At 43.6% G+C, this 13,049-nt stretch overlaps 1 protein-coding gene across 1 annotated transcript in view; it reads right to left on the minus strand.

The window, feature by feature from the left end:
• LOC101171188 (polypeptide N-acetylgalactosaminyltransferase 10) overlaps nucleotides 1-13,049 on the minus strand; it is an 82,402-nt gene that overhangs the window by 41,114 nt on the left and 28,239 nt on the right. Inside the window, exon 3 of the mRNA XM_023962178.2 lies at nucleotides 3,832-3,970. Coding sequence (XP_023817946.1) covers nucleotides 3,832-3,970 — 139 coding nt within the window. The remainder of the gene's footprint in view (nucleotides 1-3,831; nucleotides 3,971-13,049) is intronic.

The raw sequence follows: 13,049 nt of genomic DNA on the forward strand, positions 1-13,049 counted from the left end.
TTTGTCTGCTTCTGATTCACAACAATTTATATAAAGAAAAACTCAGAAATGCAATTTTTGTCCAACATCATCAGAAAAATGCCCCAAAAAAACCAGCATTTTCATCAGAGTGGCTCTTTGGACTTTTGTATGTTATTTGACAAAAGCTGCAGTTATTTTCATATCAGTTTATCCTTATTGCGTCCAGAAGAGACAATCATTAAATGTAAGTCAAATTTTTGTTGTCGATTATTGTGTTGCCATAAAAGCTGCAACAACCTAAAGTGGAGAACATTTGTCCGTTTCAGGTCAATAATCTTTCAGGTAAATAATCTGATTTAGTCACAGATTCCTTTTCTTTTGGATCTTTTACCTCCACGTTCATACAGACGAGCTTTGACCACCAGGAGCGGAGCGTGGGACGGATCTCACATCCCATGGCGAGTTCCTCTAAAGGTCACTGGATGCAAACTGTATAGATGTGGAGATAAACACCAGAACATCCACGCTCCCCAAAGAGGAGCCCAGCAGAGGAACCGATTCAAAGCGCCTCAAAGCGAGGACGGGTCAGAGGAAGCCTCCCTGTGTGAAGAACCGGGTCAGAACCTCCAAGGAGGTTCAGCAGAGGGTATTTATGGAGCTACTGGGGAGTTTATTTTCAGAATTTTTGTGTTGCAATGAGTCAGACGAGACCTGAATGTGAGGGTGGACTGCGCTCTTCATCATCATTATCATTTTGATCAAACCTCAAAACGATCTATTCTAAACAGAACGGATTATTTTGGAGTAAAGCTTTATTTTGGAGGTTCAGTAAAGCACTGACACATAAACTTTCAAAACTTTTTTGTTTTTTACAGATTTCTCCTGTAAAATACTGAAAACATGCATGTTTTGTTATTTCACTTTTCTAATAATTGATTTCACAGCTTTTCCAACTCTCCCTCAATCATTTATTATTTCTACTCGTTCTCAGTTCCTTTTTAATATGTGGGTCGTCATTATTTGTGCAGCATTTCTGTTTTTTCATGTTTTTGATTTTTTTAATTGTGTTTTTCAGCAGGTAATACTGAGATGGCATATTTGTCATCTAAAAACATATCAAATATAAAAAAATGAAGCAATTAGACTAAAGAAATGCAGTTGTGCTGCCTCTCCTGGAGCAGTTGTGTTTGCAGTCACACACAGGCCAGGCTCTGCTGGACAGTTTCAGGCCTAGCAGCAGCTGTTATTTTGTTGCCATGGCGACGGATCGGTGTGATGCTGGATAGTCTCCATGGGGATTTAAGGCAGCACTGGAGGATCAGCTGTGCTCTCAGGACTGGAGCTGGACATCATGGACAGTCAGGAGTCTGTCCATTTCTTCCTTTGTGAGCTTCAACGGCAAATATTTATCCCAGAAAGAATCACAAAGTGCTTTACAAACGGAGCAACGGCCTAAAGTACGTCTTTCTGAAGACATCAAGGATCGGGCCAAAGAGTGGGGGGGGGGGGTCAAAAGGAGCAGGACAGAACATTTTTGTACTTTTGATCTCCTACATGTAAATGAGTGGAGACGGCACAGAGGAACAGGAAGATCTCCTCTGAGTTCCTGCAGTGTGGCGTCCGTCTGCTCTCTGACTGTCTGGACTTCAGTGAGGCATGAAAAGGGAATGAAGCTGACCAATAAAGAGCTCTGCCTTCAGGCTTAGCTTCAGCCTGACTAGAGCTCAGGTAAGTAAACCACCTGCAGCCTCAGCTTCATTTACTCCCAGAGTTCAGCTCTGCAAACGAGAAGGTCAAAAATGAAGCTAAAGTCTTTGTTGGTGAGGAACAGAAATGCTTGAGGAAAGCTTGTAGACCAAAGAGTCGACCGTCATGGAGAGAAGTTTGATCGTCGATTTTACGTCAATTTCAACTAACTTTACAGAAAGAACATAAACATGTTTGAGACTGAATCCCTGTGGAAAACTCCAGGTAGGTTCATTTTTTGTGATTATTCAGCAAGTTAGCTGACAGATGTTTGAAAAGTTCTTAATAAAGTCGGTAAAATGCTGCGGGCAGCATCAGAGTGAGAGGAAAGGATCTGTGTGACGTTTTAAAGATGACGTCACAGAAAGAATCCCAACATTCAGATGTTCTGTGTCACTCACAAGCTTTTGCCATCGACTTTAAATACCACTTTCAGCACTACACAACTAGAATGTCATTGTATCGTGTGATGATGGTGTGAATATTGAGTTATGCTAGGGGTAATTATTGTGTTATGTTTGGGTGATAGTGGTGTGATGATTGGGTAAATATTGTTTGATGTTTGTGTTTGTCATTTTTGTTTGATTTGTATGTGATGATTCAGTAGGTTTTCTGTGATGCTTGTGTGACTTCTGTGTGATGCTCGTGTTATTTTATTGTGTGATGTTTGATGATTGTGTAATATTCGTGTGTGGTCTTTGAGTCATTGCTGTTTGATTTTTGTGCGATTCTTGTCAAACTTTTGTGTGATAATAGTGAGATAATTGGGTAAATATTGTTTGATGTTTGTTTTTGTCATAATTGTTTGATTTGTGTGATAATTAAGTGGGTTTTTTGTGATGTTAGTGGGATAATGCTGTGATGCTTGTGTGAGTTTTGTGTTATTTTATTGTGTGATGTTTGATGATTGTGTGATATTCGTGTGTCATTGATTTTTGTGGGATTATCGTCATATTTTTCTGTGATTATTGTGTTACTTTTGTGTGATTTTATTGCGATTGTTGTGACATGTTTGTGCGAAGGTCGAGTGTGGTCTTTGTGTTATTCCTGTATGATTTTTGTGTGATTACTGACAGACTTTTGTGTGAGTTTTGCATGATTTTATTGTGATTATTGTGTGATAATGCTGTGATGGCTGTGTAACCTGTTTTGTAGAAACAATAATAAAAGTATCAAAGTGATGAATTTAAAAATGAAGTGTAGAATTCATAAACGTCTGTGGTCGTGTTATTGTCTGAACGCTCCAGGTCATCAGCAGTTCATTTTGGGCCTGCAGGTTGCAATGCACAATTCCAGCCAGCAGGTGGCAACAACTCTTTGGTGTTGGAAACCAGACAACAAAAACGTTAAAAAAACACGATTTATAGCTCAAAGAACAGCATCACATTGGTTGAATCAAATTTAAAGAAACGTAAACTATTTCCCGTCAGATCTGCTCAACTTTCAGACAGAGACTGAAAAAAAACAGATGAAGCAAAGTTCATGTCATTAAAACGGTCCTGGACTTGTTCCGCACACTAAAACATCATTTTATTAAGAACTTTTTATTAAAATTTGATGAGATTTTAGCTAACAGCTCTAAGTGAGAGATATTCTCCCAGGTGATTTAGGCGCTTTAGAGGCTCCAGTTTGAAAAACATGCGTTTTATTTTTAACCAGCTGGAATTGTGTCTTTTTTAACAGTAGAAATGAGAACATTTCCTTTCTTCTATATGGACGGAGGGATGACTCACACAGGGTGTGTTAGCTGATGAGCAAAGCTGTAAGTCAGCAAGTCATCAGAACAATTCTGAAACACAGAAGCAGGACACTGAAATACAGCCAGACCGACTCGTTCTCCCTCCACAGGGATGGAGAGCCAATCTGTGAGCTGACCTTCTGCGGCGGGGAGGAAAACCTCCGTGGCCCGTTTCACCTCCTGGGGAGATGAAGCTGCTCAGAGGCGCTGACCCCTATCTGGCTGACAAACGGCAGCTTCTGGATTTAACGCGATTCAGTGAGTCCAAACAGGCAGAACTGAGGGCTTTATGAGTTTTATCTTAGCTCTGAGGTGAAACACAGAGCTGTCTGGTGAATCGTAGCCTTTTCCAGATGTTCAGGGGTCCATGTGTTTCTGTGACTCACTTGGGATGGCGAATGTCGGGGACGGAGCGGTTCAGGGAGATCCTGTCGCTGACGAAGATGTTGAAGCCATTCTCCCTGTAGGCCTGGTCCACCCGGTCAGCATCCGTCAGGGGAAACGCCTTCCCCTGCTCGCCGTTTCCTGCATCACAGACACACAAGCTCCTGTTCTTATACCCGTCACTGTCAAAACAAAGTCACCGTGTGGTCATGTGACCCCTGCTGCCTATGGAGGTGACCTCAGCATGCTTCTCCTTTCTTCTGATGTCATCAATTGTTATGGAAAAAAAAAAACGTCTGAACTTCCGCCTGACATTTTGGAACAGGACCGGCTTTCCTTCCATCCCCGTGATCCCAACAAACTGCTTTCATTTGTTGTGAGTTCAAAGCACAAGAGGAACCTTCAAGTTGTTCATGGAACCAGATCCGAGGCCAAAGATTAGAACCTGGTGCGGCGGTGGATTCCTACTTAGGTGACGATCCGATTGACTGAGGCTCACAGATCAAACCTCAGTTGTTCTGTTTGGATGGTTGCTATACCATGCACGCCCAGACCATCATGTTTAAAAATGCTTTAGTTTTTCACATTTTTATACAATCTTTTTGTTCAACCCATGGAATAAAAGCTGAAAGTCTGCACTTCAACGGCATATCAGTTGTTTTATTTCAAATTCACTGTGGTAATGTACAGAAAATAAATTAGAAAGAATGTGTCTCTGTCCAAATATTTATGGTCCTGACTGTATCTACTCTGCATTATTTCAGGAAATCAGAATCAACATAACTATGTGACAAAGCCACATAAATGTATCATGTTTTCTGTATTTTACACCCTATGAGGTGAAGAGGTCCTATGTTTTCCTTTTATTTTAGTGAATGTGTGTATTTTGGGTATTTGTGTACCGGGGATGCCGCTGACGTCACTCCTCACAGCTGATGCGATCAGCTGGGGTGCGTTAACACCCGGCATGGCTTCCGGGTTAAAAAGGGACAGACAAGGTGGGCAAAAAGCCTAAGGAGAGTTCAAACTCTGACAAGACGGAAAGGGAGACTAAGAGGGCCCTTCCAACAGCAAGCACGCACGGAATACCCCGGAAACCGACCATCGGGAGTCACAGAGGAGGATCTGACGTGGACCTTTCCAACTTCTGCCGCTGGGATTATTATTAATTTCTTTTGGGGAAGGACGTGGCTGGAAAGTGACCATGAGAAAAATGAGACTCCCTGACGTTAACCCGAAGGACGGGGTGAGATCATTTCAGTTTTTCTGTTTCTTTTGACTTTGGGAGGAATTGTTTACGTCGGAGCGCTTACGCGCACACAGGTGGGAGTCGCTAGACGGACAATAGGGAATCATCGTAAACGCGTGCACGGACCTATAATGTAATCGGGAGCGCGATTCATGGAGTGTGACTGGGTTCAATGAAATTATGATGGTTAAAGAACAAATCTTGATTTAATTGGTTGTTCATTTGTTCATTTGTGTTCCATAGTCAACCCACGACAATAATCTTAAGACTCTAAATGAACTGTAGAGTGTTACATATGGTGGCCAGTATGGGGATTAATTTATCCTTTTTGTAATTTGTTTTTCGTGGGTGTGTGGGGTGATTTGTGTATGTATTATTTCTATAATTTCTAAAAAGCTACTGAGACACAAAGTAACAGAAATGGCTGAGGCTGAAACAGATTTAGATTTCACAGCTGGGCCATTTGTTACCCGCAGACAAACTTCAGACGGAGGATTATCATCATTACTAAGTACCTTATACCTGCATAACAGTGAGGATGACGGGTCCGTACAGGGGGATAATGAGGATGATGAAGTGGATGATGTGAATGATGATGCTGGGGTTGAAGTTGCTGAGACAGAAGAAGCTCATACACAAGAACAAAACTGTCAAACGGAGAATGACAATCTAGCTCAGGAGGTGGCAGCACTTAAAGATCACGTGAAGGAATTAGAAGAAACTTTCAGAGCATCTGTCACAAGCTCTCTTAACCGAGAAAGTAATTTCAGGGAGTATGTGGACGTCAGCTTTGCTAAGCTAGAAAAAACTTTAATGTCCAGCATAGAAAAACTAGAGAAGGATGTGGTGAACTGTTTATTGCGAAGGGATGAGAAATGGCAGAACCAACTAAAGAAATTTAGGACTGTTAGTACCCCTCTACCTCGGCGAACAGTAGCCATATCCACCGAAACAGATTACACTGTGACACCCACACCCTGTCATTCACACCAAATAAGTCAGTCTGGTGCAACCTCCTTTTACTCCAAACCTCCTGTTCGGTTGGATTTTCCCACGTTCGGTGGTCCGCAGACCTCGGATGCGCTGAATTTCATTGAACGGTGTGAAAACTATCTTGACCTTAGACCAGGGGTCGGGAACCTATGGCTCGCGAGCCATATATGGCTCTTTTGATGGTCACATGTGGCTCGCAGACAAATCTTTAATTCTAATTTTTTTTTTTTCCATTAGACCAGTCCTTCTCGTGCGCGATGCGATGCCAGAGGCGCGCAGTAGTAGCGGTGCTTAGAGAGACAAATCTGCGCCAGCACTAGTATAAGTTTAAAATTGTCTATTAATTCACAGAGTTTGTACCAGCCAGAAACCTGTGAATTGCCGTGCCTAAAACTGCGCGCTCCCGTCTCTGAGAAAGAGCGCGCAGATGCGGGGACGGGATGTGTGAGGGAGAAAGCAGAGGGTGGGGGTGAGGTGTTGTGGGGACAGGCAGCAGGTGAATCGCGCAGGGATTGTAAAAACGTAAAACCCGCTGCCTGTCACTCACTGCAGCGTGTGAGTGTGTGTTTGGCTCCCCGTCTGCATGTGATCAGTCTGTCTCACATCTACAAAACATTCAGACCTACAATCACGTTTAAAGTCTCAACGCCTGCATGAAGCAGAAACTCACCACGGATCAACCAGACTAGACCATCAGCAGAACTACCACGAGAAATACTCATCATTTATAAGCAACAGCATAACAATGTTATTAAAAAGAATCCACAGACTTATTGTACTTTAAAAATGTTGAAATTACATCAAATGCACACATTCACTTGTATTTTAGTTTTAAACATATTGTCGCGGACTGAGTTGGACGACTGTCGGGCCGCGTTAAAAGTTCTGGAGTTCATGGAACGCATCGATCAAGCAGAGATCTGATTGGCCCTCAGTTCTGTCGCTCAGCCTGTTGTTAGGTAGTTTGGACCAATGGGGTTCAGCTATGGGCCGAATAAGGGAAAGGGGAGGGCTGGAGCAGGAGCAGGGGGATATAAAGTTGGGAGAAGCGCTCTCGTCTCGGCGGGAGAGATTCAGGAGCTGCTGAATTAATTGTTCGGCGTTTGTTGCGGTCTACAGTAACCAGAATAAAGAACCTTAAAAGAGGTTAAGTCTCCGTGCCTCAGTGTGGGAAAGGGATGCTACATTATTGTATGGCTCTTTCGAAATTACATTTAAAAATATGTGGCGTTTATGGCTCTCTCGGCCAAAAAGGTTCCCGACCCCTGCCTTAGACCCTTATCAAATCATGAGCTGTTAGGAGCCCTGTCCGCGGTTCTGAAGGGACCTGCTTTAAGCTGGTGGAAAGCCACTAAACCTGTTGTGCATGATTGGTTAACATTCAAGGAGGCTTTTTTATCTGCTTTTCTGCCAACTGATTATTTAAGTGAAGTGGAAGAGCAATTAAGAACAACTGTGCAGAGGCCGGAGCAATGTTTACGTGACTTTGCCTATGACTATAGGGCTTTGTGTCTGAAGTGGAAACGAGACATGACAGAGGAAGAAATAGTTCGGCGGATACTTAATAACATCAACCCCAAGGTGGCCGGCTGTCTGCGTGGCACCGTTTCATCGGTAGCCCAGCTGGTGAAAATAGGTTCAATGGTGGAGAAGGACTGTTCAGGAGCTAAAGAGTACTGGCAGAAGGTGCATGCTGGTGCTGATAGACCACCCAAAAGACAAACTGACCGGAAAATGATGCCAAAGGGAGCAATAGGGGTCACAGTGGGAAAACAGAACCCACAGAAAGGTAGTGAGCCTAAACTTTTAATGATCCCAATCACCATACGGGGGGTGAAAGTTGAGGCTGTAGTGGACACTGGGAGCACGTTTACATTGATGAGGAATGGTTTATGGAGAGAATTAGCTCGGAACGAAGAAAGCATTCAACCTGCTGAAAGACAATGGTTTGTCATGGCGGATGGAACAGTGCATCAAGCCCTTGGTAAAAAGACCATTTGTTTGGAAGGACAAGTGGGACAGTGGCCATTGTCTGTCCATATAATGGAAGATGTACACCTTGCCTTTCCTTTAATCCTGGGTTTGGATTTTCTTTCAAGATCCGGAGCCATTCTCAACTTGGCTAAGAATTCATACGGCTTAAGATCTGACCAAGGTTATGTGTATCACGAGTTCGGTTCGCCAATGCAGGTGCAGTCCAGAGATCATTACTCAGCCAACCCCTCTTTACCATCAGTTCAGCTTTATTATGCTGTTCAGCCCGGAAAACTTCCTCCGTGTTGGGCAGCCACCACCACGCTGGACCCTGTGACCTGTGACACAGATTTTCCTGAGTTGCTTGGAACCCTGATTGATGATTGGCCTACAGTCACATCAGGGGTTTTAGGGAAGACCAATGTGGAAAAACACACTATTTTCTTAAAGGATGATGTACCAGTCAGAAGTAGAGCTTACAGAATTTCTCCTTTGAAGAAGAAAGTGATCGAGGAACATGTAGAAAAAATGCTGCAAGAAAACATCATAGAGCCATCTCAGTCGGCCTGGTCATCTCCTGTAGTCCTAGTGAACAAGCCTGATGGATCCTACCGGTTTTGTGTGGATTACAGGAAGATCAATGCCAAGACCCTGCCTGACGCATATCCTATGCCACTTGTTCATGACATCTTGGAGTCACTGGAAGGCGCCTCCTGGTTTAGCTCCTTAGACCTTCAGGCAGGTTATTGGCAGGTAGAGATGAACGAACGTAGTAAACCAGTCACTGCTTTTACAACACACCTGGGACTTTTCCAATTCAAATGCATGCCTTTCGGATTGCGGAACGCAGCAGCAACATTTCAACGGTTGATGGAGAAAGTTTTAGGACAATTGAGAGGACGGATATGTTTTGTATACATTGACGACATCATTGTGTATTCAAAGACAAAAGCAGACCATCAGAAAGATTTGGCCACTGTATTTCAAAAGCTGCAGGCTGCCAATCTTAATTTGAATATGAAGAAGTGCCATTTTTTTAAAAGGCAGTTAAGGTTTCTGGGTCACCTTGTGTCAGAGAAAGGTGTGGAGATTGACCCAGACAAGACCCAAGCAGTAAGCAATTTCCCTGCTCCCAAAGACCTAAAATCCCTCCAACGATTCTTAGGTTTAGTTGGATGGTACCACAAGTTCATACCCCACTTTGCAGATATAGCCGCTCCTTTGCATAATTTAAAAAAAAAAGGGGTTGAGTGGAGATGGACTGAGGAATGCCAAGTCAGGATGGATATGTTGAAAAAAGCTTTAAAAAGCCCTCCTGTATTAATTCAACCTAACCCAGTGCTTCCTTTCCAAGTTCACACAGATGCTAGTGAGGTGGGTCTCGGAGCAGTTCTGACCCAAGAAACTGGAAAAGGTGAGGGAGTCATCGCTTATGCTTCCAGACTGCTTAATGGGCCAGAAAAGAACTATTCCACCACCGAGAAGGAGTGCTTGGCTGTAGTTTGGGCAGTGGAGAAATGGCGACACTACCTAGAAGGTCAGGAGTTTCTCATTTATACAGACCATGCAGCATTATCATGGGCATTCAATTGTCCAAAGTCATCTTCCCGGTTGACGCGCTGGACCTTACGTTTACAGCAGTTCAACTTTAAAGTGCTCTACAGGAAGGGATGTCTCAATCAGGTTCCTGACGCATTATCAAGGGTTTGGGAACCAGAGGTGGGAACCATGGGTTCTAACAACCTACCACAGACCTGTGAACATTATGAAAACAGGTCTGCTCCATGTTTAAAGATCTCTAGGAAGAGTTCCACCGACTTACCAACAACCTTAGCAGAGATAGCCGAGGCCCAGGCCAAGGACTCAACAGTGAACGAGCTATGTCAGTCTCAGTTAGGGAACCCTCCTGCCGATCGTATCAGTTTTATTAAACATCAAGGGGTCGTGTATCGTCGGGTTCCTCTGAGAGACCAAGGAACAAAATTCCAGTTAGTGGTTCCTAAATTGCTAATCTCAGATTTCCTGAAATATTTCCACGATAACCCTCTAGGAGGTCATCTGGGACAACTAAAAACATTGTTGCGGGTTTTGGAGGTAGCCTGGTGGCCTAATGTGCGTAAAGATGTATGGGATCATACAAAAAACTGTGAGGTGTGTCAAAGAACCAAAGCAGATAACCGAAAACCATCAGGTTTATTACAAAACACCTCTGTGTCTCTGCCGGGAGAGATGTTGGGAATTGATATCATGGGACCTTTCCCAAGGAGCAAGAAATCGAACACCGTTCTTGTAGTGGTCGTTGACTATTATACAAAATGGGTGGAAATGTTTCCCCTCAAAGATGGCAAAACACCCCGGGTTGTAAAAGTCCTACGGGAAGAAATATTTACTCGTTGGGGGGTACCAAAATACTTGGTGTCGGACAGGGGTCCTCAATTTACCAGTCATCTGTTGAACGAACTCTGTAACAACTGGGGAGTCGTACAGAAATTAACCACCAGCTACCATCCTCAAACAAATCTGACAGAACGTTTCAACCGAACCATAAAGACCATGATTTCCTCCTTTATCGGCCAGCAACACAACACCTGGGACCAATGGATCCCTGAGTTCCGCTTTGCCATAAACACCGCTCAACAGGAAACAACAGGGAAAACCCCTGCAGAGTTAGCCTTAGGACGAAACATACTTGGCCCACTGCAGCGGTTAATTCACAAACCTCCATCACCTGAACAGTTGGGGTCGTACAACCTGGTAGAACGGCAACGTAAAATGGCAGAGGAGGTCAAACGGAGAGTGGGGTTGCATCAGGCTAGACAAGCTAGGTACTATAACCAACGGAGGAAAGATGCGCACTTTCTCCCGGGTAACCTAGTCTGGGTCCGAACACATCCACTTTCCAAAGCCACTTCTAAGTTCACAGCAAAGCTTGCGCCTAGATGGGAAGGGCCAGCAAAAGTACTACAAAGATTAGGGCCTGTTAATTACAGGGTTGGTTGGGGTGACCCACAGAAGGAAGATACCGTCCATGTGGTTAATTTAAAGACCCATCATGGGTTAAGTCCTTAGAAGCCTCCGGCTGGAGGGGGGGACTATGTGACAAAGCCACATAAATGTATCATGTTTTCTGTATTTTACACCCTATGAGGTGAAGAGGTCCTATGTTTTCCTTTTATTTTAGTGAATGTGTGTATTTTGGGTATTTGTGTACCGGGGATGCCGCTGACGTCACTCCTCACAGCTGATGCGATCAGCTGGGGTGCGTTAACACCCGGCATGGCTTCCGGGTTAAAAAGGGACAGACAAGGTGGGCAAAAAGCCTAAGGAGAGTTCAAACTCTGACAAGACGGAAAGGGAGACTAAGAGGGCCCTTCCAACAGCAAGCACGCACGGAATACCCCGGAAACCGACCATCGGGAGTCACAGAGGAGGATCTGACGTGGACCTTTCCAACTTCTGCCGCTGGGATTATTATTAATTTCTTTTGGGGAAGGACGTGGCTGGAAAGTGACCATGAGAAAAATGAGACTCCCTGACGTTAACCCGAAGGACGGGGTGAGATCATTTCAGTTTTTCTGTTTCTTTTGACTTTGGGAGGAATTGTTTACGTCGGAGCGCTTACGCGCACACAGGTGGGAGTCGCTAGACGGACAATAGGGAATCATCGTAAACGCGTGCACGGACCTATAATGTAATCGGGAGCGCGATTCATGGAGTGTGACTGGGTTCAATGAAATTATGATGGTTAAAGAACAAATCTTGATTTAATTGGTTGTTCATTTGTTCATTTGTGTTCCATAGTCAACCCACGACAATAATCTTAAGACTCTAAATGAACTGTAGAGTGTTACAACAGATAAAAACACAAAAGTTTAGGAAGTAAATGTTTTTATCACTTTAAATGATGTCAGTTTAAAGTTTTTCTGTCAACTTCCTGGTTAACTTCAGCAGGAAACCAAACCTAAACATCTCTGCAGTTTGGGTTCATTTCACAACAGATCCTGAAAATGTTCTCCACAGTTTTTCCTCCTCAGAGTTTTTCTGACTATGGTTCCAGTAGATCGATGACGAGAAGACAGTCAATGGAGACGCAGCAACATAGAAATGGAACAACTAGAAAACACTCAGTCCTGTCGTCTAAGCCAGGGGTGGGTAAACTACGGCCCGTGGGCTGGATCCGGCCCGCCTCCATGTTTGGTCTGACCCACTGAACATTATCAGAGACCCATGTTTTTTAGTTAAATCTGTCAAACAGAACAGAAAAAAGTCTTCCCTTTCTACGTCACAGTTCATCTTTCCCAGTTTAGCTCGTTCTTTTAGAGCAATTATGCTGTTTTTTTAAACAGCACACCCTATTCTGTGTCCTGATTGGCTGGAGACCCTGTCAATCAATCTCCTCTGTGTCTCTTGAACAGAAACGTGGAGCTCTTCAGATCAGAAATCTGTGATCGATCAGATCTTTGTTTTCATTCTAAGATCCTGGACTTAATTTCTATGAAGGTTTGAGAATTTAAACCAGAGAAAAGGTGAAAATGTTCATGTTTGTCTGAGAAAAGTGTATTTATGCAGTGAGGAGTTTTACTGCCATAAACGTCTGGAATCAGACTCCGTGGATTTCACCGATCAGGGTTATTTTTAAATGAGGAAACTCTGTTCTGGTGAGAAGCTAACGCAGATATATGCGTAGCTGCAGCAGAAGACATAGAAATGAGCTTTTTACTGGATGAGAAACAGACGTGCAGAACACAGCTGCTCAGTTTTAGTGCAAACTGTGAGACGTGAGGAGCTGCTGCTTCAAAGTCTCAGCGGGAAAATGACGGCAGAGGATCCACTATTTAATGCTTTCTTCTTAATGTATCAGCATATTTTTTCCTGACTTTCCTGTCGACTCCCGCTTGTTGATTATCGCACACTTTACTTTACAGGATTATTAGCTAGTTTCATGAACTGCACTAAAAAAACAACTTCAACTTAAATATTTGAGTTGACGAAGTGTGACATGTA

Source organism: Oryzias latipes, chromosome 14 (genome assembly GCF_053564925.1).
Source record: "Oryzias latipes strain Hd-rR chromosome 14, Olatipes_Hd-rR_3.1".
Taxonomy (NCBI): domain Eukaryota; kingdom Metazoa; phylum Chordata; class Actinopteri; order Beloniformes; family Adrianichthyidae; genus Oryzias; species Oryzias latipes.